Source organism: Notamacropus eugenii, chromosome 1 (assembly GCF_028372415.1).
Source record: "Notamacropus eugenii isolate mMacEug1 chromosome 1, mMacEug1.pri_v2, whole genome shotgun sequence".
Lineage (NCBI taxonomy): Eukaryota > Metazoa > Chordata > Mammalia > Diprotodontia > Macropodidae > Notamacropus > Notamacropus eugenii.
The window spans coordinates 389,701,182-389,725,161 of record NC_092872.1 but is presented as its reverse complement, the minus strand read 5'-3'; the positions used below and the strand labels follow the sequence as shown (position 1 = coordinate 389,725,161).

Below are 23,980 nucleotides of genomic sequence, written 5' to 3'. Positions count from 1 at the left end.
TCCTGGCCACCCCATTCGGGGTTTCCTTGGCAGAGACGCTGGAGAGGTTTGCCGGTTCCTTCTCCAGCTCACTTTACAGAGGAGGAAACTGAGGCACACAGGGTGAGGTGACTTACCCAGGTCCCACTGCTCGCTACTTACTCCCTGGGGCTGAACTGGAACTCAGGAGGACGGGCCTGCCTGGCTCCAGGCTCGGAGTTGTATCCGCCGCCCATACAACTAAAATAACGTAAATAGGGAGGACAACCGAGGAATCCACAGCCAGGGCGGTGCATTAGGACTCAGTATTAGAGAATAAAGAGACGCTTCCCTCCGCTCCTCTACACAAGCGAGGCCTTCAGAGAATCTAGGGTTCTACCAGTGGTACCAAAAACATTCGCGATTAAGTTATACAGGAGTTTCCTGGAGAGTGAGCTTTTCGGTGTTAAGTAAATAAACTTGAAATCTCCGGCCGCGGGCTGCGGCGTGGAGGGGCGGAGGGAGCGGGACGCAAGAAGGTTAAACTACGCATGCCCGCATCTGACACTGCGGCGAGCGCAAACGGCGCAGTCTCTTTAAGAGACGTCAGCCCCAGTGGCTTGTGGGACGCTCCTGGAAGTTCCCGGATGTAAACAAGGCTAGGCCGCCGTAGAAGTGTGTCCGGGTCGGGGTCGGGGTTCCTCTGGGGTCTTCCCTTAGACAGACGCAGGGACGCCCCCAGGTGAGTGCTCTTGGGCGTCCGGGAGGAGGGTGTCGGGGGAGAACGGCCCTCAGAGCTCACGGCTTCCCCGCCGGGTCCGGAAGGCCTCGGGACAGGGGCTCTCTGACTCTTTTTCCAGCGGCCTCCGGGGCCGGAAGATACAGCTGGCCCTGGAAACCGAGGAGAGAACTGACCCGGAGACAGGTGGAGGGCCCGGGGTGAGGGGACGAGCATCCCAGGGTCGTGGGTGTGGAGCTGGGGGCTCCTTGGGGCATCTGGATCAAACCCTCTCCCACCCCCACCCCCTTTTACTGATGATCCTAACCAGGGAAGGTGGGTGGGCGCACAGCTGCTAAACGTTCCAAGAGGGATTTGAACTGGGGTCTTCTGACAGCTGGGTGGTGCAGTGGAGAGAGGGGCCTGCAGTCAGGGACACTCATCTTACCGATTCCGATCGTGTGACTCTGGGCAAGTCACTTCACCCTGTGTGCCTCAGTTTCCTCATCTGTAAAATGAGCTGGAGAAGGAAATGGCAAACCAGTCCAGGATCCCTGCCAAGAAAGCCCCAAAGAGCGTCACAAAGAGCCAGACGCGACTGAACAGCGTCTGACTCCATTGCCAATGTCTATTACACCGGGGCATGCTGAAGGTTCTAGACTCCCAGAGCCCCAGATCTGGGTGGGGGGAGAGGTCATCAGACAGCTAGATTGAGCAGTGTATAGACGTGGGCCTGGTACCAATTCACTAAACGTGTATAAAGTGCCTACTCTGTGCCAGGCACAGTGCTAAGCTCGGGATACAAAAAAGAGGCAAAAGACTATCCCTCACCCCAAGGAACTTATAATTTAATAGGGCTGACAACATGCAAACATACATACGAAGCAGCTACATACAGTACAGAATAAATAGAAAATAATTAACAGAGGGAAGACACTGAAATTAAAAGGGGATGGGAAGAACTTCCTGTAGAAGGTGGGATTTTAGTTATGATTTAAAGGAAGTCAAGGAGGTCAGAGGGGAAGCAGTAGTGATATAGTTTGAGGGGTTCAGGGACCCCTCAAGGAAGGAAGTGCAGGAGAGGGTCCTCTGGAATGAATTCACAGATTCGAGAATTCTTTAAGTAAATAAAAGTGGCAAAGGTTTATTGTATAGGAAACTTGCCACTTAACAGGAATGATACTAAAGCTTATATAGGAAAAATAATGGATTATCTGGCAGATATGCTAGTTGGGTGATAACACACTACCTTGGTCACAGGTGTCATTCACTGCTGGAAACCAGGGGAAGGGATTTCTGTAAAGGGTGTATTTTTGTTCTATTAGAACTGTGGCAAGATAGCTTTGAGAGTTGATGTCTATAGCTTGACCTCTGGATTGTATATGATAACCGTTAGAATCGATACATGATAATTCTGTGGTTACAAAATAGTCCTGTTTTTACAAGGGAATTTCTTCAGAGGTCAATGTGTTTTTGTAATGGGGAAAGACAGTTTGTTTTACAGTGGCCCACTCATGAGTAATTACTAGGCATAGTGTCCTTTAACTGAGGAGAAAACTGTAAGGGATAGTGTTTTGAGGCCAGGGAGAAATGTGATCTTGAAATTGGGGTCCAAGCACAAGCACCCCATCAGTAGGGCATTGCAGGCATGGAGGACAGCCGTAGCCAGGAAGACCTGAGTTCAAGTTCAGCCTCAAACCCTTAACTAACTATGGCAAATCACTTAACTTCTGTCTGCTTCAGTTTCCTCATCTGTAAAGTGAGGATCAAATGAGACAGTAGTTGTAAAGCACTTTACAAACCTTAAAATGCTATTTAAATGCTACCTGTTATTATCTTTATCTTCTTGATTAACCTGTACCCAACCAGGAGTGTTGTCCCATCCCCAAGAAGTGGTCGTACAATTTCTGCAGCTCTCCAAGCATATGACTTTGCTTTTCCCATCTTGTGCCTTTGTACACAGGCTGCTACCCTTCATACATGGAGTATACTCCCTGCTTACTTTCACTATATATACTCCGTCACCTTACTTCTTTCAAAATTTGGTTTTTCGTTCTTTTTCAAAGAAGGTGTATTTTCTTTGATTGAAAAAAATAAAATTTAAAAGAAAGTTCTGTAGAAGTGCCACTCAGAAAGTCTGTCCTGTACTTTCCTGCCCCACCTGCTAGTGATCACCTTAGGAAATTACTTTCTACATATTTTACAATTAATTTTAGATATACGTGTTTCTACCCAATAGGATATAAGATCCTTGAGGGCAGGAGCTATTTCTTTTTTGTTGTTTTATTTTGTCTTTGTTTCCCTAGTCCCTAATACATAAAAAGATGTTCAACAAATGCTTATTGAAGGAATTAATTATGGGGAACTCGCTGTCTCCTGAGAAAGCTTATTCTTAAGGGGAACTTTAAGTGACAGAAAGTTAGAAGGTACAGTCAACTCTACTAGGGAACCTTAATTTTAAATGTTAGTTTATTTGTTGTTGGATTTTTTTTTTAATCAAGCTGAAATATTTGTCCCACCAACTTATGCTCATTTTTCCTGTTTCTGTATTCTGAGAGCAAGCAGAACAACTCTAATCCCATTTCTCTTAAGTTTGCCATTTTTAGATAATTGAAGATAGCTAACGTGGCCTACCTAAGTCTTCTGTTTTGGATTAAATATACCCAGTTCTTTCAACAGAATTTTATATGGTGTGGTTTCCAGCAATTTCATCTTCAGAAGTTCATTGATTTTTAGATCTTTGAGATCATTTATTCCAATACTTTTACTTAAGGAACGAAGGAGCCCAAGGAGAGAATTTTCCCAAGGTCATTTCATCTAGGTAGTGACGTTAGCTGAGACTTGGACCCAAGTTTCCTAAAGTCTTGGTCCTTTAGGATCAGGCATCACATTGTAGGCATTCCAAACATGCTTTTTCTCATTGCCCTTGGGTTTGTCCCCAGCACAGAATCTTCAGAATCATAGTATTCTGTGATTTGAAGTTATGTAATATCACTAGATTTAAAAACTGTGGCTTTTGTGATAAGGTATTGCCTGGTAATTAATGAACAAACTGCAATTTCCCAAAAATAATTCTACCCACAGTCCTGTACCCTTGTGTTGTGGGGTCCACTTCGCTGTCCATCTTCAGTACCTTTCCAGGATGTAGATACTGACACATTAATTCAATCCAAATGTGCATTGTAATCTGAGCAGTAAGAATTTTTCATTCACTTGAGTTTTCTTTGTAAACTGCCAAACCAATCTCTTTTTAGAGTTTGTGAATTTTATTTGATGAAACTTGCAATGTTCTGGGACCCATTGCTATAAGCTCAATGTCTTTCATAACAGGACAGTGTAGAGCAGTGGTATCAAACTCAAAAGAAATGGAAACCATTAATCCATACATAAGGGTCCCTCTGGCTACATAGTGACTTCATTATAAAATGTAATATCCATTTTATTATATTTTTATTTTGATAAATGTTTCCCAATTACATTTTAATCTGGTTCCAGCAACACTCAAAACTGTTGTGGGATGCATGCGACCCATTTTTGACAACTGATCTGGAAAACCTCTCCACATATAGGAAATCTCCCTGACATCTGAATTTCTCAGAGAATATCCTCCTTAACAGTGATGAACACCTTGTCCTGCATGTTTTCCTATTACCATATTTGTTCTTTATATTAAGAGCCTCCTTGAACAAAGTTATCTCCTGTGGTTTCATCTATCAGGGAACCTTATGTAATCATAACATATACAGGGAAGTTACCTTTTTAGAGAAGTATTGAAGCTGCCAAGGAATGTCATTTTATGGTCATTCAGTATAATAGAATCTTGTCATCCTTACACATCTTAATCAGATAGTATGTTCTGTTGTAGGAAATAATCATAAAAGTCTTAATTGTTCCTTTTTCATACATTCATCAATGATATCTATAAATAATTTTCATAAAGATTTTATAGAGTTGAGAAAGTAGATCTGTGGATTGATATTTAATAGCATCTCTTCGTTGCCTAATTTTTTTTTAATTTGTATTGATCACTTTTGTTCATTACAATACCTGCATTTCCCAATATTGATTGATTGGGACCTTTATATTTGTATTTCTGAAGTATAGATTTCTTCTGTACTTCTGTAATGTTTATTTAGGTCCAGTTACTTTTCCCAAGCTTGTCTTTATAAGTGTGATTTCTGTTTCCTCACATAGCCTATCAGTTAGTGATAGGGTCCAAATGTGGTGGTACCACTATCATTAATGATGGGAATAGACACTATAGAAATGTTAACAGATCTGTACCATTTCATATCTTTTATCCTTTTCCTGTTGTTCAGTCAGTTGCTAATTTAAATAAATCCATTTTGTACAGCTGTAATTATATACAATAGGAACTCTTAACCTGGCATTCATGGACACCTAGTGGTTCCTTTAGATAGATTGGGGTGGGAGAGGGGATCTGCGAAATTGTATGGGGGAAAATTATATATTTATGTCAATATATTTGGTTTCCGTTGTATTTTATATTATAGAGACAGGTAGGTGGTGAAATGGATAGAGTGTTGTACTATGGGTTAGAAATACCTGAGTTCAAATCCAACTTCAGACTCTCATTAGCTGTGTAATAGGGCAGTTTACTTAACCTCTATCTCAGTTCCCTCATCTTTAAAATAAAGATAAGTACTTACTTCCCAGGGTTGTGAGGATAAAAATGAGATAATATTTGCAAAACTGTATATAAATGCTAGTTGTTATTATCAGAGAAAGTTAATATTATTCCAACAGAGGTCCATAGGTTCACCAGAGGGTTGTGTCACAAAAAAGGTTAAGGAACCTTGGTCTACAATATCTTCTTATCTTTATCCTTTTTTTTAGTTTGATGTCACTGTAACTCATTTGATGATCTTACTGCATTCAAATAACTGATTCTGAATTGACTACAATGTCAGTAAACTAGCTACTTCCCAAGATAAGTTTTCTTCTTATTATGATGATCAGTGTTCATCAAGTCTAGTCCCTTTTATGTCTCTTATTAAAGAAGGACTTCATGGTATGCAGATATGAAGCTTCTTTGTCATCTACAGGTCTTTAGATTCTTTAGTTTCTTAATCCTGAATCATATTTTCCAAGATTTTTTTTTTTTACTATTCTATGCTGTGCCTGTCATCTCTTTGAAGTCATTGAACATGAAAGTGTATGTTAATTTGGTTTGAAGAATCTTAAGTTTTTTGTAGACTTTCACCACTACATTGTCTGAAATAGATTTGGCACATAAAATTATATTCATGGTGATTTTTTTTTCAAATGCGCATAGTAAACACTCCAAAGCAATATAGCAGATTGTCTCATGGAACGATGTTTGTTGTCTGACCACATTATAAAGCCAGCTTTTGTATTCATCTCCCGAAGGAGAAAGAAATCTCTGAGCCATCCTTTCATTCCTCAACAATTTCTTTATGCTTATGAGTTTTACTTACAGCATGAATGGCATGGATGTGATACAGTTCCTCCACTACTGTGTCAGTTTACTGGTTGTTGGACAAAAATTTCATACTTGGAGAGTTCTAGCAGCTAAATTAGTATTTTTAGATTTTCTAAAACCCGTGTGGTACTTAGTAGCCACTGTCCCTTTTTCTGCCACTCTGCTACCATCACTACAGAAGCAGGGTTCATAGGACTATGGAGCATTATTTCATGAATCATAGTGGACGAAGAATTAATCAGCTAGTAGCCAACCTGCTGATGAAAGGGTTTCTGTATTTAGCTAGGCTAGTCCCAAAACGTGTTTCCAGAACTGTATGAGAGAATCCTTTCTAGCTTGTAAATCTGTCAGACATTGAGCTTCTCTAGCTTACCCTTTAATAACCCTGGAGTCACTTCTATAATAAGTTTCACACATGCTGGGAATTGATGAAATATTTGTTAAAATTATTGTAAGGATTCTCGCCAACTTGGCCGTTCCACACAAACATGTACCATTCAGAGAGACCCCTGGGGCAGAGCCAAGATGACTGAGTAAAAGCAGGAAGTTGCTTGAGTGCTCCCCCAAACCCCACCAAATACCTGTAAAAAATGACTCTAAACAAAGAAACCCTTGTTGGGACTAAAGGTGCATTTGGTGCTTTGATTAGAAAGAAAGAAGATAATTCCTGCCAAGCCTTGGTGAGGTGGGCAGGAGGGACAGGAGGGAGGCAGCATGGTATAAGGAGAGTGACATGAGGGAACGTATGTAACAAATAAAAACCAAAGTAAAGAGAGTCATTGAAACACTGTTTAAATGCATAGAAAAGAATGGGTGGAAACCAGAAATAATTACAGACAAGCCAAACAGTTTTCAAAATTAACATGTTGAGTTTATTACATGTATATTTAAAAAGGAAATCAAGCCATATATAAAAGAGATTTGCTGTTTTATGTACAGTCCTCTTCTGCTTTGTATCTGGACTTGCTTATTTTATTTGGTGTTTCTTAAATTCAGAGTAAAAAAAACAACCCTTTTTTTTTTTTTAAAGGAGAGAATGACTTGGAGTCAAGAGGACCAGAGCTTTAATCCTAACTGTAACTTTACTACCTGTTTTCTTGAGCAAGCCTCACTGGACCTGTTTCCTCATCTGTAAAATCAGGGCCTTGAACTAAATGATCTCTAAAATACCTTCCAGCTCTAAATCTATGTTCCTATAGACTTTTTTGTACAGATTCATATTTCAAGTACACACACATACACGTATATACGTGTATGTGTATACATACGTATAATAAGTACTAGGGGTATGCGAAATCAGTGGAAGACTTCTATCAGTGTACCTGTGCTACGAGTATGAAGGAATCAGGAGCTATGAAATAAAAAAATTCAGAAGATTATATAAAACCCCAGTATTATTATTGGCATGCACTCAAGAGTGGCTTAAAAATGATATAATGAAAGACTACCTCCATCAAATCTAAGTTATTTTTCCTCCTCAAAGATTACCAGGACCATGTCGGCTGCTGTTGCAGAAGCAACAAACACCGGCCCCCCAGGGGGATCAAATGACATGGGTTTGGAAGAGCCAAAGAAAATGACAAGGGAAGACTGGAGAAAGAAGAAGGAACTAGAAGAACAGAGAAAGCTGGGTAATGCCCCAGCTGAAGTAGATGAGGAAGGAAAGTAAGTGATTTAAGTTTGCCTGAAAAAGCATATTTAAACTAAACTTATATTAATTTCTACCTTGTTGAACTTTCTAATTTTTATTTCATCACAGAGATATCAATCCTCATATTCCGCAGTACATCTCCTCTGTGCCATGGTATATAGATCCATCAAAAAGACCCACATTAAAGCATCAGAGACCCCAACCTGAGAAACAGAAAGAGTACAGTTCATCTGGAGAATGGTATAAGAGGGGCGTAAAAGAGGTATGTGAATTGTAGGTATCAATTGGTAGAAATGTTTTAAATCATGAACAAATGTCCCCCCAAAAATTATTTTAAGGAATATTAAAAATTAAAAATATTTTAAAATTTAAAATTCATGAAATGTATAGTATTAGCTTATAGTCTTTCATTATTTAAAGTTGCATCGCCAAATTCTCCAGACTTTCCCTCATAGTAAATGTCCCAAATATCACCTGGACAGTTTTCCTTTGAAGGTTTTTTTCCCTAATTTAGTCCAGATTAATGATTATTCCAACAGTATTTTACTTTATGATGTCAGATCTTTCAGTGTTTTAGGGTACCATTGTCATGAGAAACATCTTAAAGAGTGCATTCTAAAAACAAATTATTTTCACCATATTTATCTGGATAGAGCCAATTCTGTGTATTTTGTTTGCATATTTTAGAATATCGTGACTACAAAATACCGCAAAGGAGCATGTGAAAATTGTGGGGCTATGACGCACAAAAAAAAAGACTGCTTTGAGGTAAGCTTTTTATTGAAGGCTTTGGAGACTCTTACCAGAGATTCTGTCCTTGTTTTATTTCTCTGAGAACTGATGAAAATAGATTTTTGTAATGTTATTTTTAATGAACAGAAGTGTATTATGAGAAAATTTGATCAGAATCAGAAAATTCCAAATGAAGGAAAGCAGTCATTAGGCAAAGTTGCTAACATTCATACTCTCTAAGGTGGTGTTGTCTTTCCAATCTATGTGAAAGAAAGATGAGGTGAAAGTTCCTTCTAAAATGCAATTATTTAAGAAAAAAATAAAATAATATGCTATTTTTCAGAGACCTAGGCGTGTTGGTGCCAAATTCACAGGAACTAACATAGCACCAGATGAACATATACAACCTCAGCTTATGTTTGACTATGATGGTAAAAGGGATCGGTGGAATGGCTACAACTCAGAGGAACATATGAAGATTGTGGAAGAGTATGCCAAGGTTGATCTGGTGAGTAAAATTTTCTGATTTTTCTATAATCCCTAATGAGTGAATATACATTTGTTCTCTGTTCCATATTCTGTATTATTAAAACAGAATGAACTCAGAGAATTTATGTCTAAAATGGCATGTGCTTCATTTTTAAGTTAGTAGAAGTAATAGTGGATTTAACTGATTAGTAAATGACATTAAACTCAACCAGCAAGAATATTTTGTCTTTCATTTTTTAGGTGTTAATTTTGGTGCCTAAGTTGAGGAACTGATAGATAAGTTGGATTATTTGTTACCTAAAGTTGTAGTTCATTTTACATTTATAAATATAATTTTTTTTAGGCTGATAGGCGATCATGTGGTCCAGTTTTCTGACTGTATTGAAAATAGTAAAATAGTAAAAGTGCTAGTTATTTGTTTTATTAGGATTTTTTAAAAAATTTGTCAAAAGGTTGCATATTTTTGTTTATGATGTAAGATATTTCTGTTGTATAGGCTAAACGTACACTGAAAGCTCAGAAGCTGCAGGAAGAATTAGCCTCAGGAAAGTTAATGGAACAAGTGGTAAGTAATTGAATATAATAACTTATGTTTATTTTTCAGTGAAAATGTATTAGCAGAAGTTTATTTACCCTTGCTACAAGGTAAACTGCCCATAATATACTCCTCATACAGGATTTGGTTTTAGATCATAAAATTATAGTCTTTCATGTGCAAGTAGTATATTTTGCAAAATGTTCATAGCATCCAATTTTAGTTCCTCTTATAGCTTCGAAAAACAAGAAAACTGTCTCATAGCTTTTATTATTTTCCCATTACATTTTTATCAGTATGTATATTAAAAGTGATTTTAAGAAAACTGACAATTAGCAACATAGACATTTGAACTGTAAAGCAAAATGTCAAAAAGGAAATGATAGTCTTTGTTAATTATGAAATAAACAGAATCTCCAACCTGTTTGTAATTCAAAAGCTACTGAGGTAGTAATTTTTTGTATTTACTGAAAAGAGTACAAGGAAGGTAGATGATCTGTCTCTTTTGTTTGGATATTAGTTTACGTACCCATACATTTTTCATTTTCCCCATATCATTCAGAACACACACATGCTCTCTCTCTCTCTCTCTCTCTCTCTCTCTCTCTCTCTCTCTCTCTCTCTCTCTCTCTCTCTCTCTCTCTCTTTCTTTCTCTCTTTCTCTCACTTACTTTAAGAAAATTTCTGCTAAATCTTCAGTTATCCAGTATTACTTCTAAATGCTTTAAAAAAAAGAGCTTTAGATAATCTCAACAATATTATCTTTGTCGAAATAACTACTTATGGGTATATTGTTTGTTACCCTACTACGGTAAGACTTGGAGTCTTTTAAAAGTACTATCCCAAGGTGCCAACTCCTTTCCATTAGGCACTTGGTAGATAGAACAGCATGTTGAATAAATGTCTTTGAAGACTATAAAGGTAGGGGAGACTAATCTCAACTCACAAAGCAGGAAGGGGAATGCATGAGAGCCAATACTTTTTTTAAAGTGTTTTATTAAAAATTGAATATTGACTATCAGTACAAATAAACATGCTTGGTTACTTTTTATGTTCAAAGTAATTGATTTCAATGCATAAAGAATCATTAAAGAATTCTTTCTTGGTTGTAGTGTGTACCCCCCCTAGAGATCTTTCCAGGTTTTTTTATATTCCTAGTTCTCAGTTAGAATATTAGTAATTATCACATCATTTTATCACAGTCTGTTTAGCCGCTATCTTGTTCATTTAGTTATGAGGTGGGTCTTTTTTTTTGTAGTTACATAAAATACTATGAAAATCTTTGAATGGTATTTTTGATAACTTCTCAGTGTATTTGCCTCATCAGCAAATCCTAAACCCGACAGTAGCTCCAAGCAGAGAAAAGGGTATGACAGTAGTAACTAGCCTATGTGCCATCTTTGCCATAGATGCTGGAAATTGCTTTCAATTAAACCTAGAAATTATTACATCTCTGTTGATTACTTGAGCCTCCAATGTTTACAAGTCCTCCTTGGGTAATAACACTACACACCATGAACTTGATAGCAAATATAGTTTATTATATGCACTGAGTTATATGCACAGAAGGCAGATAGGTGGCACAGTGGATAGAGTGCTGAGCCTGGAGTCAAGAAAATTCATCTTCCTGAGTTCAAATCTGGCCTCAGACACTTACTAGCCGTGTGACCCTGGGCAAGTCACTTAACATTTTTGCCTCAGTTCCTCATCTGTAAAATGAACTGGAAATGGCAAACTACTCCAGTATCTTTACCAAGAAAACTTCAGATGGGCTCACAGAGTCAGACAAGACTGGAATGACTGAAAAGTGGCAACATGCACTCAGTAGTGTTTATTTAAATGATTATTCTTTGATGTATACACATTCTCATCTATTGGGTACTTATTATGCTGATGCATATTACAACCAACATTTATTTCTCCTCTCCATTTCTTACGCTTGTCTTTCTATAAATCCTTCATAGAAAATTTATAGCATTCTAAATAATAAGTCTAAATAATAAACTTAAATGCTTAAGTCCAAGGTAAACAATTTTGAATAGTATTGACTGTATTGATAATGTGATACAGTTAAAATATGTGTGGTGATATTTGTATTTAGAGTTCTTATTGGTCCTAATATGTTACTAAGTAGATATTAATGTGATTAGAGAATATTAATGACATTAGAAGTCTTATAGTATATGTTGTATGTTCACAGTCAGAAGTTAGAAAATCTTTTTTTCTTTCTTAATGCAGAATTCCCCAAAACATCAGTGGGGAGAAGAAGAACCAAATTCTCAAACGGTAGGAAATTTTTGCCTCAGAAATAACTGGATCTACATTGAATTTTCATAGTTACTGTTGACTCAGGGGAGAAGGGGTGAATAGCTTAGGTTGATTGTATGAACTTTGTACCTGTAGTTTGAAAATTCCTAAGTGGGTAGTAAACTGAGTTGTATTTTCCTAAAAAAATATATTAACTTTTCATTTCCAGGAAGCCATTATGTTTAAAATGTAGCTTTCTTGATTAATAAAACCACAGATATCTTCTTCCCTGACTATTGATTAGAATGTGAGGAAATCAAACAACACCTCAACATCCTATACATGGCCAGGTGCTAAACTGAGTTATATCCCATTCAGCCATCCTTCTATGACACTGAGGCCAGCCATATCATGGACTTCTTCCCATTTGTCTTACTGCTTTCCTTAAACAACATTACCCCCCATTTCATTCCCCTGCTTTCCATAAAATATCTTCTCCCTTATGACTCCACTTAGAATTCCTTCATATTAGGCCACTTCCTCTCACACTCCTTTCATCTTGCAATCACAGAAACTTGACTTTCCCAAGAAGACATTGCATCTGTTCTATCCGGTATTAGGTGTACCACCTCAGAAGTCCCACTAAAACACTCAACCCTGAGAGCAGCTATGAGAGGGGAGAGGGGGATCCATGTTGTCTGGGTAGTATAGGGATATATCTTGCTTCTTTTAGTATCTTGAGGTTCAGTCCTTCCCAGTATATCAGCTGATGGCTGTTCTCTGCTGGTTCCCAGGTAATTTTCTGTCCTTTGTCAAGAAGTGAATTACCTGGTTTACTCTATTCTTCTGTGTTCCAACACCTGTCCTTATGCTGAGGGACTTTGATTTACATGTTGATATTTCCTCAAATACCTTCACTTCCCAGTTCATCAACCTACTTTAACTCATATCATCTATTAGCTTCACTTCACCTTAGCCACACACACAGAAAAGATCATACCGTTGAACTCATTGTCATCATCCACAAGTGTTCCCCTTCCATAATTAGGAAATTCTTCTAGCTCTAGCCTCCTATCCTTCTATCTCTTTGTGTGTCTCAGCCTTTCTAATCCCTGACTTTGTTCTCATCAAAACCTCTTATCTACTTTCCTAGATCCCAATTTCTCTGACTTCATTTACTTTCTTTCATAATTTTATTTCTTTAGTTAACCAGTTCAACTTTACAGTGCCATCTCCTCTTAAATCTTTTGCCTCAGTGTCCTGTTACCACTCATCCCTTTCCAAACCTTAACCCTGTACACTCCTCACCATCTACCTTCTCTGCTCCATGTGCCTGCTACTGAATATTGCTAAAGGAAGTCACATGACTGTTGAATGGATCCATTGCATATTTATGTTATCTAGTCAACTAGATCCTTATGCATACCAGTCCTTTCACTCTTCCTTGATGAACTCTATCGCTGTCCCCACAGTGGCTTTTTCAAACCTGTTCTCTCTGCAAGCCACTCTGCCCCTGATTTTGCCAGATATTTCACTGCATTGAAGCTATCTGTCACATTTATTCTGCTGCCTATTTCCAGACTTCACATTATATCGACTTCATCCCCATTCTGTTCTCTTTTGCTCTAGTCTCAGAGGATGGGATGATCTTTTTCTTTACTTGATGCTAATCCCTCTACTTTCCTCATTTCTCCTTTAGCAGGTTGCTCTTTGAGTCATCCCATCTCACTCCCTAATTTCTAACCTTCTTTATCCTTATAAACGTGACCAAATCTCCCCATCTTTAAAATTCTACCTACCTATTGTCATTTATCTTTCCCTTCCATTTTATAGCAAGATTTTACTACCTGACTGACCTTAAACAAATCACTTAATCCTCTTGGGCCTCAGTTTCCTCATCTTTGCAGTGGGAGGCTGAACTGTATAACCTGTGATGTTTCTTCCAGCTGTACATTTGTGATCCTAAACCATCTGTACTCTTCTTTCTTATCTTCCACCTGCTTCTCAGCTCCTTGCAGTCTATTTTGGTCTCTGTTACTCAACTGCTCTCTCGAAGATCTTTTGTCACTTGGTCTCTTTAATGTTAAATTTAATGACCTTTTCCCCTCAATTCTCAACCTTCATGACCTCTCTGCATCATTTGACGCTATTAACCACCCTTTCCTTCTGGGTACTCTTTTCTTTGGTTTTTATGACACTGCTCTGTCATGCTTATCTTCCTTCCTGTTTGACTACTCAGCTTCCTTTGAAGGATCATCATCCATTTCTCCCACTTTGTATGTGGGTGGGTGTATTCCCCCAGGACTATCAGGGCCTCTCCTCTTTCTGCTCCCTTAATCTTGAACCTCATTGGTTCTAATGGGTTAAACTATCATCTCAGACTCAGATTCATCCTTGACTATTCATCTCTAATCCAGTCAGTTACTAAGTTCTGGCAATCTTAACTCCACAGCATCTCTCATCTTTCCCTTGCTCTCCACTCATCTACCACCAGGTCAGGTCCACATCAGTTCTACTATTGAGATTGTCTCCTAATTGTTCCCTCCACCTCTAATCTCTTCCCTCTCTAGATATCACCCACATAGCTGCTAAAATGATACTTCTAAAGCATGGTGACAAGATCATTCACCTTCTCAAAAAGTTCCAGGGGCTTCCTATTATCTCTAGAATCAAATAGAAACTCCTCTCTTTGGCATTTGAAGCCCTTTCTGATCTGGGTCCAGCCTACCTTTTCAGAACTATGACTCATTACTTTCTTTCACATATTCTTCCTCTTCAGACATTCTGTATTGCAGGCCAGCTTGCTGATCCTTATTTGCAGTGTTCTATATGCCATATTTGTGCCTTTGTCTCCCATGTCTGAAATGTATTCCTTCTTCATCTCTGCCTTTTAGAACCCTTAGCATCCTTCAAAGCTCAGGTCAAGTACCACCTTCTACATGTGACTTTTCCTGATTCCATTTACTAGATTACCCTCACAAATACAATCACGTTGTATTTACTTTATATATACTTTGAATTTAAGAGAGGAAGCATGGCATTGTGGATAGAGAAATGATCTTGGACCCAGGAAGACCAGGGTTCAAGTCTTGATTCTTACACATACCACTTTATGTATGACCTTGGCTAAGTCACTTAACCTGTTGGTGCTCCAGGCCAGGATTCAACAAAGGCTTCATATAGAAGGTACTGCTTGACTTGAGGTTTGAAAGATGGTGTTCTAAAAGGCAGAGTTGCAGAAGGAATACAGCTAAGAATGACTTTTACATTTTAAAATAAAGTTTTATTGCATCTAAAAATGTAAAAACTATTCCTAGACAAAAACAGGTTGCTAACCCATGAGCTGTAGTTAGCCAACATCTGCTCAACAAATTTTTAAGGCTATAAGCTACAGAAAAGATGATGATCTACATTGATGGAGGGAGCTTCCTCATCTGGAAGTTACCTGTGCCAGTGAAATCACTTGTATAGTTCCTATCTTATATTTATATACATCTTGTTTCTTCCATGAGAAAGTAAACTCTTTGATGGCAGGAATTATCTCACATTTTATCTTTGTATTTACCATGCATGCTACAAAGTAGACAGTGTGTGTGTGTGTGTGTGTGTGTGTGTGTGTGTGTGTGTATGTATGTATTTTATTAATGGATACTAATTTGGGATTGTTCAAATGGACCCATTTAAACCTAAAATAAAACTGAAACTTTTTTCTTAATCATTTTCTAACTGTTCTATTTTAGGAAAGAGACCATAACAGTGAAGATGAGGATGAAGATAAGTACGCAGATGATATTGATATGCCTGGACAGAATTTTGACTCTAAAAGACGAATTACAGTCCGGAATCTCAGGATTCGAGAAGACATTGCTAAAGTAAGCTCTGCATTGTCTTAATTTGTAACCCATTAAAAATTCAGACGTCAGAATTAATTTTGATATAGTCGTGATGGAATTTTTTTATTAGGAGTAAGAACATTTCAAAGGCCAGGCCTTTGAGATCCTAGAAGAGTGACTATATTGAGGTCTTTATCTAATTCGTGTCTCTTCCTCCCCAGTGCTGCACATCCTGTACTCTGATTTTCTCAGCTGTATACCATTTGATTGAAAAGCTCTTACTCTACAAGTAAATGTTAATGCTCCTCGTGTTTTCTTTTTCTTTTTTTAGTACTTGCGAAATTTAGATCCCAATTCTGCCTACTATGATCCAAAAACAAGAGCAATGCGAGAGAATCCCTATGCCAATGCAGGAAAGAATCCTGATGAGTAAGTATGTCTAAAGTTTGTTTTGTGTGCACATTGCAGGGTCAGAAGGTATTTCATATTGAAGGTGAGATGAGTCAATAACTCTACAACCTACCTTTCTGAGAAGTCAACCTCATTAAATAATCTTTTTTTGTTCTTTTAGAGTTAGTTATGCAGGAGACAATTTCGTTCGATACACTGGAGATACCATTTCAATGGCACAAACACAGTGTAAGTATTTTTGTCAAATTAGACCTTGCTGGTATAAGGTTTTTCCTATAAGAAAAGACCTACTTTCTGATGAACCAACTAGTGAAAATATTAGCCAAAAAAAAATTAAGCTTTGCTTTTGAAGCCCAAGCCAAATGATCCTTGGCCAAAAGTATACCAGTGCCACTTTATAATGTATGTAAATATTCAAAATACAATATTCCCCTTTGCCAACTGTATTGTAAGCCCTTTAAGGACCGGACTAAGGTCCTATTCATCTTTATAGTTTTTTTGACACCTAGCGTACATAGTAGGTGCTCAGTTCATGTTTTCTGAATGCAGTATTTAGCTGATAACTTAACTTTTTTTTTCAACGTCTTCATTCACTTTAGTGTTTGCCTGGGAAGCTTATGACAAAGGGTCTGAAGTGCATCTCCAAGCAGATCCAACAAAACTGGAGTTGCTGTATAAATCATTTAAAGTCAAGAAAGAAGATTTCAAAGAACAACAGAAAGAAAGCATCCTAGAGAAGGTAATTTGGGCCAAAACTGAAGTTGAATAACAACACTGTCGAAGGAAAAATTCCTTTTAATATATATTGCTTCATGTTAGCTAAATTCTAAAAACTTTTACTTACATAAACTTAGCTTTTGTTTGTCATTTTGTCTGTGTTTTTACCAGTTATAATTTTTTATGGCACTCTAGCATATCTTTAATTCAGTGCTGTTACCTGTCTCTTTCTTTTGCACTTTTATCTATTGCTCTTTTTCTCTCAAGAAGAATTCAGTAAAGTTTTTTTTAGATTTCACTGATTTACATAGATGACTTAAATATATGTTTGAGTAAACCCTTTCATCATGCTTTACCAGGCATAATTTCTTTTTCAGTATGGAGGTCAAGAACACCTGGATGCTCCCCCATCTGAGTTACTATTAGCTCAAACAGAAGACTATGTGGAATATTCAAGACATGGAACAGTCATCAAAGGACAAGAGCGAGCTATTGCCTGCTCTAAATATGAAGAGGATGTCAAGATCAACAATCATACAGTAAGCTCAGAAGATCAGAACTGCTTTTTGCTATTGCTTTATGTGGTTTTCATATTTGTCTAGTTTAGCTAATGTGTCTGTAAGGTAGATGTCTATAAGGTAATGTGTCTAAGGTAGCAGATGTCTCTGTAAGAAACTTATTAACCCATATTAGAGACTGACACATTGAGACTGCCCTACCCAACATTTTAATTGTCGTACCACATTTGGATCCTTGTTTCTCTTTCCAGTTTGCCAGTCCTGAGATCCCAATCACACCAGCATTTTACTAACATAAGGGAAGGTTTGATGTAGAAAATAGCACTTGAGCCAAAGGGAATAAGTGGTGGAGATAAGATGGAAGTATATTCCAGGCATGGGGATAACGAATGCAGAGGTGCAAAGACAGGAAATGGAATCTTATGTGTTAGGGTTAGCAAGTTGGCCAGTTTGCCTGGACTGTAGAATGTGGGAAGGAGAATAATGTATAATAATGTCGGGGCCAGATGGTGAAAGACTTCAAAAACTAAACGGAGGAGCTTATATTTGATCCTGGAGTTCATAGGAAGCCATTTTGAGTGAGTTATGGTGGTAATATAGTCAGACCTGTACTTCAGTAAAAACTGACTGACAGCTGGGAAGGATGTTTGATTGTAGAGGAGAGATTCTTGAGGCAGGGAGACCAAGTAAGAGATTCTTGTAGTAGTCTCAGCAAAAAGCGTTCAGGGCACTAAACTAGTGCGTAGAGAAAAGGGGCCAGGTGCAGGAGTTATTATGGAGGTAGTAATTAAAAGATTTGGCTACTGATTGAATATGTAGGGAGTGGAAGAATAAGGACTCCAGGATAATTTTGGAGTTAGAACCCAGGAGGTTTGCAGCATGGCAGTACTCTTGGCCACGAAGTCCACAAGAAATACAGATTTAGAGAGAAAGAGTAATGAGTTCAGTTTTGGACCTGTCATGTTTGAGATGCCCACAGAACCTCCAGTTTGAAATAACTAGTAAGTAGGTAGTTTGGACTCAGGAGCGAGGCTGAGGCTACATACTTGGAACAGGGAATCATCTGCTAAGAGATGATAATGAAACCCAAGGGGAGCTGAAGAGGTCATCTAATAAGAAAGTAAAGAGAGAATAGAAGATGACCCAGCACAGACTGTGGAGGTACAATCCAGTTAGGGGGCATGATATGGATGATGATGTACCAAAGGAGTCAGAAGGAGCAGTCTGACATAGGAAATCCAAGAAAGGCAGTGTCACAAAAACCCAAAGGGGAGAGAGCCTTGAGGCAGAGAGAATGATGCAGTGTCATGCTTCAAAGTGGCCAAGAAAGATGAGCATTGGGAAAAGGCCATCAAAGTTTATGGTCACAGAACACTCGTAACTTTGGAAAGAGCAATTTCATTTGAATGATGAGGTCAAAAGCCGAATGGCAAAGGGTTGAGACGAGACTGAGAGTGGGAGCAGCTGATGTTGACAGCTTTTTCTAGTTCATCTATCAAAGGGAGGAGAGGTATAAGATGACAGCCCAAAGTGATGGATGATAGGATCGAGTAAGCAAATAAGGAACCAGTATATAGGGGAAAAGAGATAATTAGAAAGAAGAGATGATTGGGGGAACAATATTCAGAAGACAGAAAAAGGAAGAATCAAAGGTATATATAGAAGAGTTAGCTTTGTGGAGGAGAAACATCACCTCTTCATCAGAAACTAGAATAAAGGATAACTATCAGGAGGGTTTAAGATGTGGAAAAGGGGAGAGGAAGGAACTCATGGAGAATAGTCTCTTTTCTTAGAAGAAAATTTTCTTTTTTTAGTTTTTTTTCTTAGAAGTGTGATCCCGAGCTAGGAGAAGAGGAGAGTGTGAGGGACTTGTGACTTGAGAGGTTTTGAAACAGCCTTCTGTGAGGAGGGGTTAGAGAATCAGTTGGAGAGGAGTAAGAGGATTGTCTTAGGCTCAACTGATATTAGATAACTAAAGTTTGTAAAATCTATATTCATAAAAAAGGTAACCACGTGTCATATTGGGTGGAGCTCTGGACCTGAAGTCAGGAAGACCTAAGTTCAAATCCTGCTGTGTATACTTCCAAACCATGTAACCAATCCTGGGCAAGTTTTCTCATCTGTAAAGTGGGGATGATAGCACCTACTTCACAAGGTTGTTCTGAAGATCCAGTAATATAACACATGTAAAGCACTTTGCAAATCTTAAAATGCTGTGTGAGGGGGGCTAATTTTATTTCTGATGGATCTCCCCATGCCGTTCATTCTACTTTTAGATATCTCTAATTATTAGGAAGATTTTTACTTATATCATGTCATAGTCTGTTGCTCTGCAGCTTCTCCCCATTACTCCTAGTTCTTTCTTCTGGAAAGGAGCAGAGGAAATCGAACCCCTCTTTTATATGATGAACTTTGTAATATTTAGACCCAGCTATCATAGCTCTTCTACCTTTACTTTTCTCCAAAGCTAACATCTCCAGTTTCCTTATTTAATCCTTACATCTCATGGTCTCCAGTCATCTTATCATCTTGATTATTCTCCTTTTGTCTATTGCCTATCTAAAAAATTAGGGAGCCGGGGAAGGTCTTTAAGTAGAGGAGTGATGTGACCAAAGTGACATATTAGGAAGGTAATTTGGCACAGTGTGAAGGATGGATTAAAAAGGCGATGTCCAGGAGCCAAGAAGACCAATTGGAAATGTGTGCTAATAGTCTAGAGATAGATGGGGACCTGAAAAAGGATGGTTGGAGTGAGACCTGACAGGAAGTTTAGGGAACATAATAGACATGTTCAAGGAGGATTCTAAGGGCTGTCACATAGATGAGAGATTAGATTTATTTGCTTGGCTCCAGAAGTTAGAGCTACAAGCAATGCAGGGAAGTTGCAGAGAAGCAGATTTTGCTTTGATACAAGGAAAAGCTTCCTAATGATGAGCACTGTCAAAAAGTGAAATGAACTGAGTAAAAAGGGGTCCTCTTCAGCGGACATGTTTAAGTAAAGGCTGGGTGACACTTGGCAGAATAGTTTTCCTTTTCAGATAAGAGTTAGACTAGTAGATGGGACCTCCAAGAGTCTATGATTCCCTGGGAATCATCTGCATAGAACTGATCGTGGAAACCATGGGACTAGATGAAGTCATCTCGAAATTGGAAAAGAGGGCTAATAACAGAACCTTAAAGGACACCCACATTTAGGAGGAAGTAGAAAGATGAAGAACAAGCAGTGGGTATAGTAGGTCAGCCCAGAAGAAGAAAGAAAAACAACATGAGAATGTACTGTCACAAAAGATTAGGGAAGAGAGGGCATAGAGAAGGAGGAGATGGTCCAGTAATACCAGAGGCTGTAGAAAGGACAAAAATCATTTGATTTAGCAATGATTATATCATTAATGACATTGGGAAGATCCATTGCAATAGAGGAATGGGATTGCTAAGTTACAAGTTACAATTGTACAAGACTTTGTTTTTTCTAAACTTTTTCACATCCATTGTTGTCTTTTCCTAACCCTGTGAAGTATGTAAGCCAGGTATTAATATCCCCATTTGACAGATAAAGAAACTAAGGTTCACAGAAGTTAGAATGAGTGCTTCTTAAGTAGCTGAGAATATTTTCAAAATTGGTGCCATTTCAGATATTCAGTAAAATATTATTGATTTTCCTGTTGGTATAGAAACAGTTTGCTAAGCAGAAATTAACTTTAGTCTAGCCCAAGTTAATGAAGTTTTATTAGGTCATCTTTGAACATAAACAGAAACTTTTTACAAAAGTAAACAGTAAAAACTGTGCAAAAAAGATCTAACCCTGATCTGCCTCCATTTTTCCCTCTTGCTAAACTGTTCTGGAGGCTTCATATATGCTCTTAAATTTCACCAGGATATTTTAAAATAGCATATATTTTATTTTTCAATAATATCTTTCTCATCTATAGCATATCTGGGGTTCCTATTGGAAAGAAGGTAGATGGGGGTACAAGTGCTGTCACTCCTTTGTCAAGTTTTCCTACTGTACTGGAGAAGCTGGGAAGGAAATCGCTGTGAGTATTCCTTTTTCTAGAAACACTGCAGATTGATTACTATTAAATATTAGGGTCACTCCTTCTTCTGACTGCCTGTCTTTATATTTTCTAGAATTCTTTTCAGAAAACTACTTTTTGATCTTTAAAAAGATGCAGGTTGTTATTAGTGGATAGCCAAGTCTGAAGCAGGGAACATGGGTTCAGGTCCTGCCTCAGAAACATCCTGGCTTTGTGACCCTGGGCAAGTCATATAACCACTCAGTGCTCTCAGACAACTCTCTAAGACTATTGAGTTGTAGTGACAATGCCTGCCTGGATTGGTAGAAGGCATTACCTCACCTAGTAGTTAGTAGTTCTCTACACCACTGAAACCACAAGTCCAATCCAAATCCCTATCCTGATCTGAGAAACAGTGATATGATTAGTTAATATTCCGTAATGGAATATTAATATTTAGCCATTACAAAATATGTTCATGTGAGTGTTAATATCCATACTTTACAGCTATGAAGCTCAAGGTATTTATGACTTTGCCAAGGTCATATATGCAAGAGGCGGGGGCAGTCCCAATGCAGAGGGGTCAAGCTCAGATAGAAAGATCTGGATCCGTGTCCACTGTATACAGACTTAGAAAACCACAAACTGACATTTTCTGTGTTACGTATCTTTTTTTTTTGTTAAAAATCTCCCAGTTACATTTTAACTTAGTTCCAGGCACACTCAGGAGTTCTGTAGGCATGAGTTTGATACCTCTGCTCTAATATGTGCCCTCCCAGGCTGTAGTGTAGGGCTTGTTCCACTGTAGCATAGCTTTAAATCAAACATATCCAAAACACTCCCTTCTTAGGTGGGTGTGATGTGGGTAGTACCTTTTCTCATGATGTTTGCTCATTATAATGCACCAGTTGAATTCAGTTTGTTTCCCTTTTTAATTAAACAGAATGCAGATGAGTATATTCCTGATGATGCTGTGGGAGAAGAGCACACAAGCAGACCAAAAACTCTAATGGAGGTAGGCCATGGCCCTATTCATTTTACAGGTTACCAGTGTTCTTTACAAGCTATAAATCAGTGGTGGAAATGAATGTTTGATACTCATGAGCATACAATAACAGTTCACATTTATGTAGCACTTTATAATTTACAAAGCGCTTTTCTCACAGCAGATGTGCAGTAATTCATGCAAGTATTACTATCTTATCAGTAAAGAAATTAGGGCTCATAAAAGGTTAAAGAACCTGCCCAGCCAGATTCAAACTGAGGTCACTTGACTTCATCATATACTTTTTTTCCCCAAAACATTTTCAGTTTTATTGTTTAAAAATTACTTTCATTTTATGAATTAGTAACATCAAATGTGTATTATACAATATCATATACCATTAATCCTACATCTTAATCCTTTCTTGAAGCTTCACCAAGAGAAACAGAAAGAAGAGAAGAAGAAGAAAAAGAAGAAGAAACACAGGAAGAGTAGCTCTGACAGTGAGGGTGAAGAAAAGAAGAAACATGAAAAACTGAAGAAGGTATTTCATGACTTTGACCTCACTGCCCTTGAAGCATCTCCTGAACTTCATTCCTAAGAGGGGGTGCTTTTTATAAAGGCCTTACCTCAGAAATTTTAGAATGTTTACAAATGAAATTTGCCCACTGTCTCTAGGCTGTCTAAAGCAATCTGAATCATTGACCTTAAAGTGTAGTATTTAAATCTCCACCTGAAGCCAAGCCTAGGAAAACATACTAGAAAAACAAATTCTTTTCCTCTTTGTCATTTAGTAAAAATGCATTAAAAGTGACTAAAATTGCTGAAACAAATGGAAAAATTCATAATGAGAATTGATTTTCACAAAGTAAAATCATATGGCAAGCTGAATAATAGTTGGTTCCAGTTATTGTTTGAAGAACTCCTTCAGATCTGCCAGCTGAATGGTTTTTGATTCACAGTGCTCAGTGCTGCATCCATTCTGCCATGCCACTACTGGGAAGTAGACTCATGCTGAGAGTGCCAGTATTCATTTCTTCTCTATTTTTCCATTTAGGCACTAAATGCTGAGGAGGCCCGCCTCCTCCATGTCAAGGAGGTCATGCAGCTAGATGAGAGGAAGAGGCCCTACAATAGTATGTATGAAGCCCGAGAGCCTACAGAAGAGGAAATGGAGGCATACAGGATGAAACGCCAGAGGCCAGATGACCCCATGGCTTCTTTCCTTGGACAACAGTGACGTGACATAGAAGGAGATTTAGAACATTTCACTTGTATATATTCTTTATTGTCTCTTGGTTAACAAAGATGGAAAAATCCACATTTGTTTTTCTTACTGTCTTTTAAATAAATTTCTGGAACTCTTTCATCAATTCGTTGCTTTCCACTCTAGAGAGAAAAACCAGCAAGCAGTATATTATGGAGATGTTTACTAGAACTTTTAATTCATTCACTGCAAGCTGCTTTCAACAATTGATTTCAAGAAATCAGTATCATGATTTTTTTGGAGGTTTAATTCTTATTTTAAAGTCTTAATAATTATAATATTCAATGTTATTTTCATTTCAGTTCTGAATTCTTCTCCTACTTCCCCCTTCCTCCCCCTCATTGAGAAGGCAGGAAAAACTTGTTACAAATAAAGATATCAAACAAAATAAATTCTTGCATTAACCATGCCCAGAAAGAAAGAAAAGAAAGAGAAAATGTTT

General features: G+C 38.0%; 2 protein-coding genes across 3 annotated transcripts in view; one reads left to right on the top strand and one right to left on the bottom strand.

The window, feature by feature from the left end:
• PTTG1 (PTTG1 regulator of sister chromatid separation, securin) overlaps positions 1-553 on the bottom strand; it is a 44,080-nt gene extending 43,527 nt beyond the window's left edge. The window contains exon 1 of the mRNA XM_072630889.1: positions 117-553. The gene's annotated coding sequence lies outside the window, so the exon portion shown is untranslated. The remainder of the gene's footprint in view (positions 1-116) is intronic.
• On the top strand, positions 456-23,644 carry SLU7 (SLU7 homolog, splicing factor). Of its 2 annotated transcripts, none has more exons than XM_072630887.1 (16): positions 456-700; positions 7,624-7,805; positions 7,900-8,053; positions 8,479-8,559; positions 8,867-9,031; positions 9,509-9,577; positions 11,786-11,833; positions 15,535-15,666; positions 15,959-16,056; positions 16,199-16,266; positions 16,638-16,777; positions 17,133-17,294; positions 21,203-21,307; positions 22,230-22,301; positions 22,702-22,815; positions 23,329-23,644. In XM_072630887.1, the coding sequence occupies exons 2-16, from the start codon at positions 7,636-7,638 to the stop codon at positions 23,509-23,511; spliced, it is 1,761 nt and encodes a 586-aa protein (XP_072486988.1). In that variant the 5' UTR covers positions 456-700; positions 7,624-7,635; the 3' UTR covers positions 23,512-23,644. The 2 variants fall into 2 exon arrangements, with proteins under 2 accessions (XP_072486988.1, XP_072486989.1); XM_072630888.1 differs by having other exon boundaries at positions 557-700; positions 7,171-7,805.
• Positions 23,645-23,980: the final 336 nt, after the last annotated feature.

What these genes read in the sequence shown, in the direction of transcription:
- SLU7 (XM_072630887.1), top strand. Translation starts at nt 7,636, where the DNA reads ATGTCGGCTGCTGTTGCAGAAGCAACAAACACCGGCCCCCCAGGGGGA. An exon ending in AAGAAAGCATCCTAGAGAAG is followed by an intron (nt 16,778 to 17,132) that starts GTAATTTGGGCC and finishes TTTCTTTTTCAG; the next exon opens with TATGGAGGTCAAGAACACCT. An exon ending in AACATGAAAAACTGAAGAAG is followed by an intron (nt 22,816 to 23,328) that starts GTATTTCATGAC and finishes TTTTCCATTTAG; the next exon opens with GCACTAAATGCTGAGGAGGC.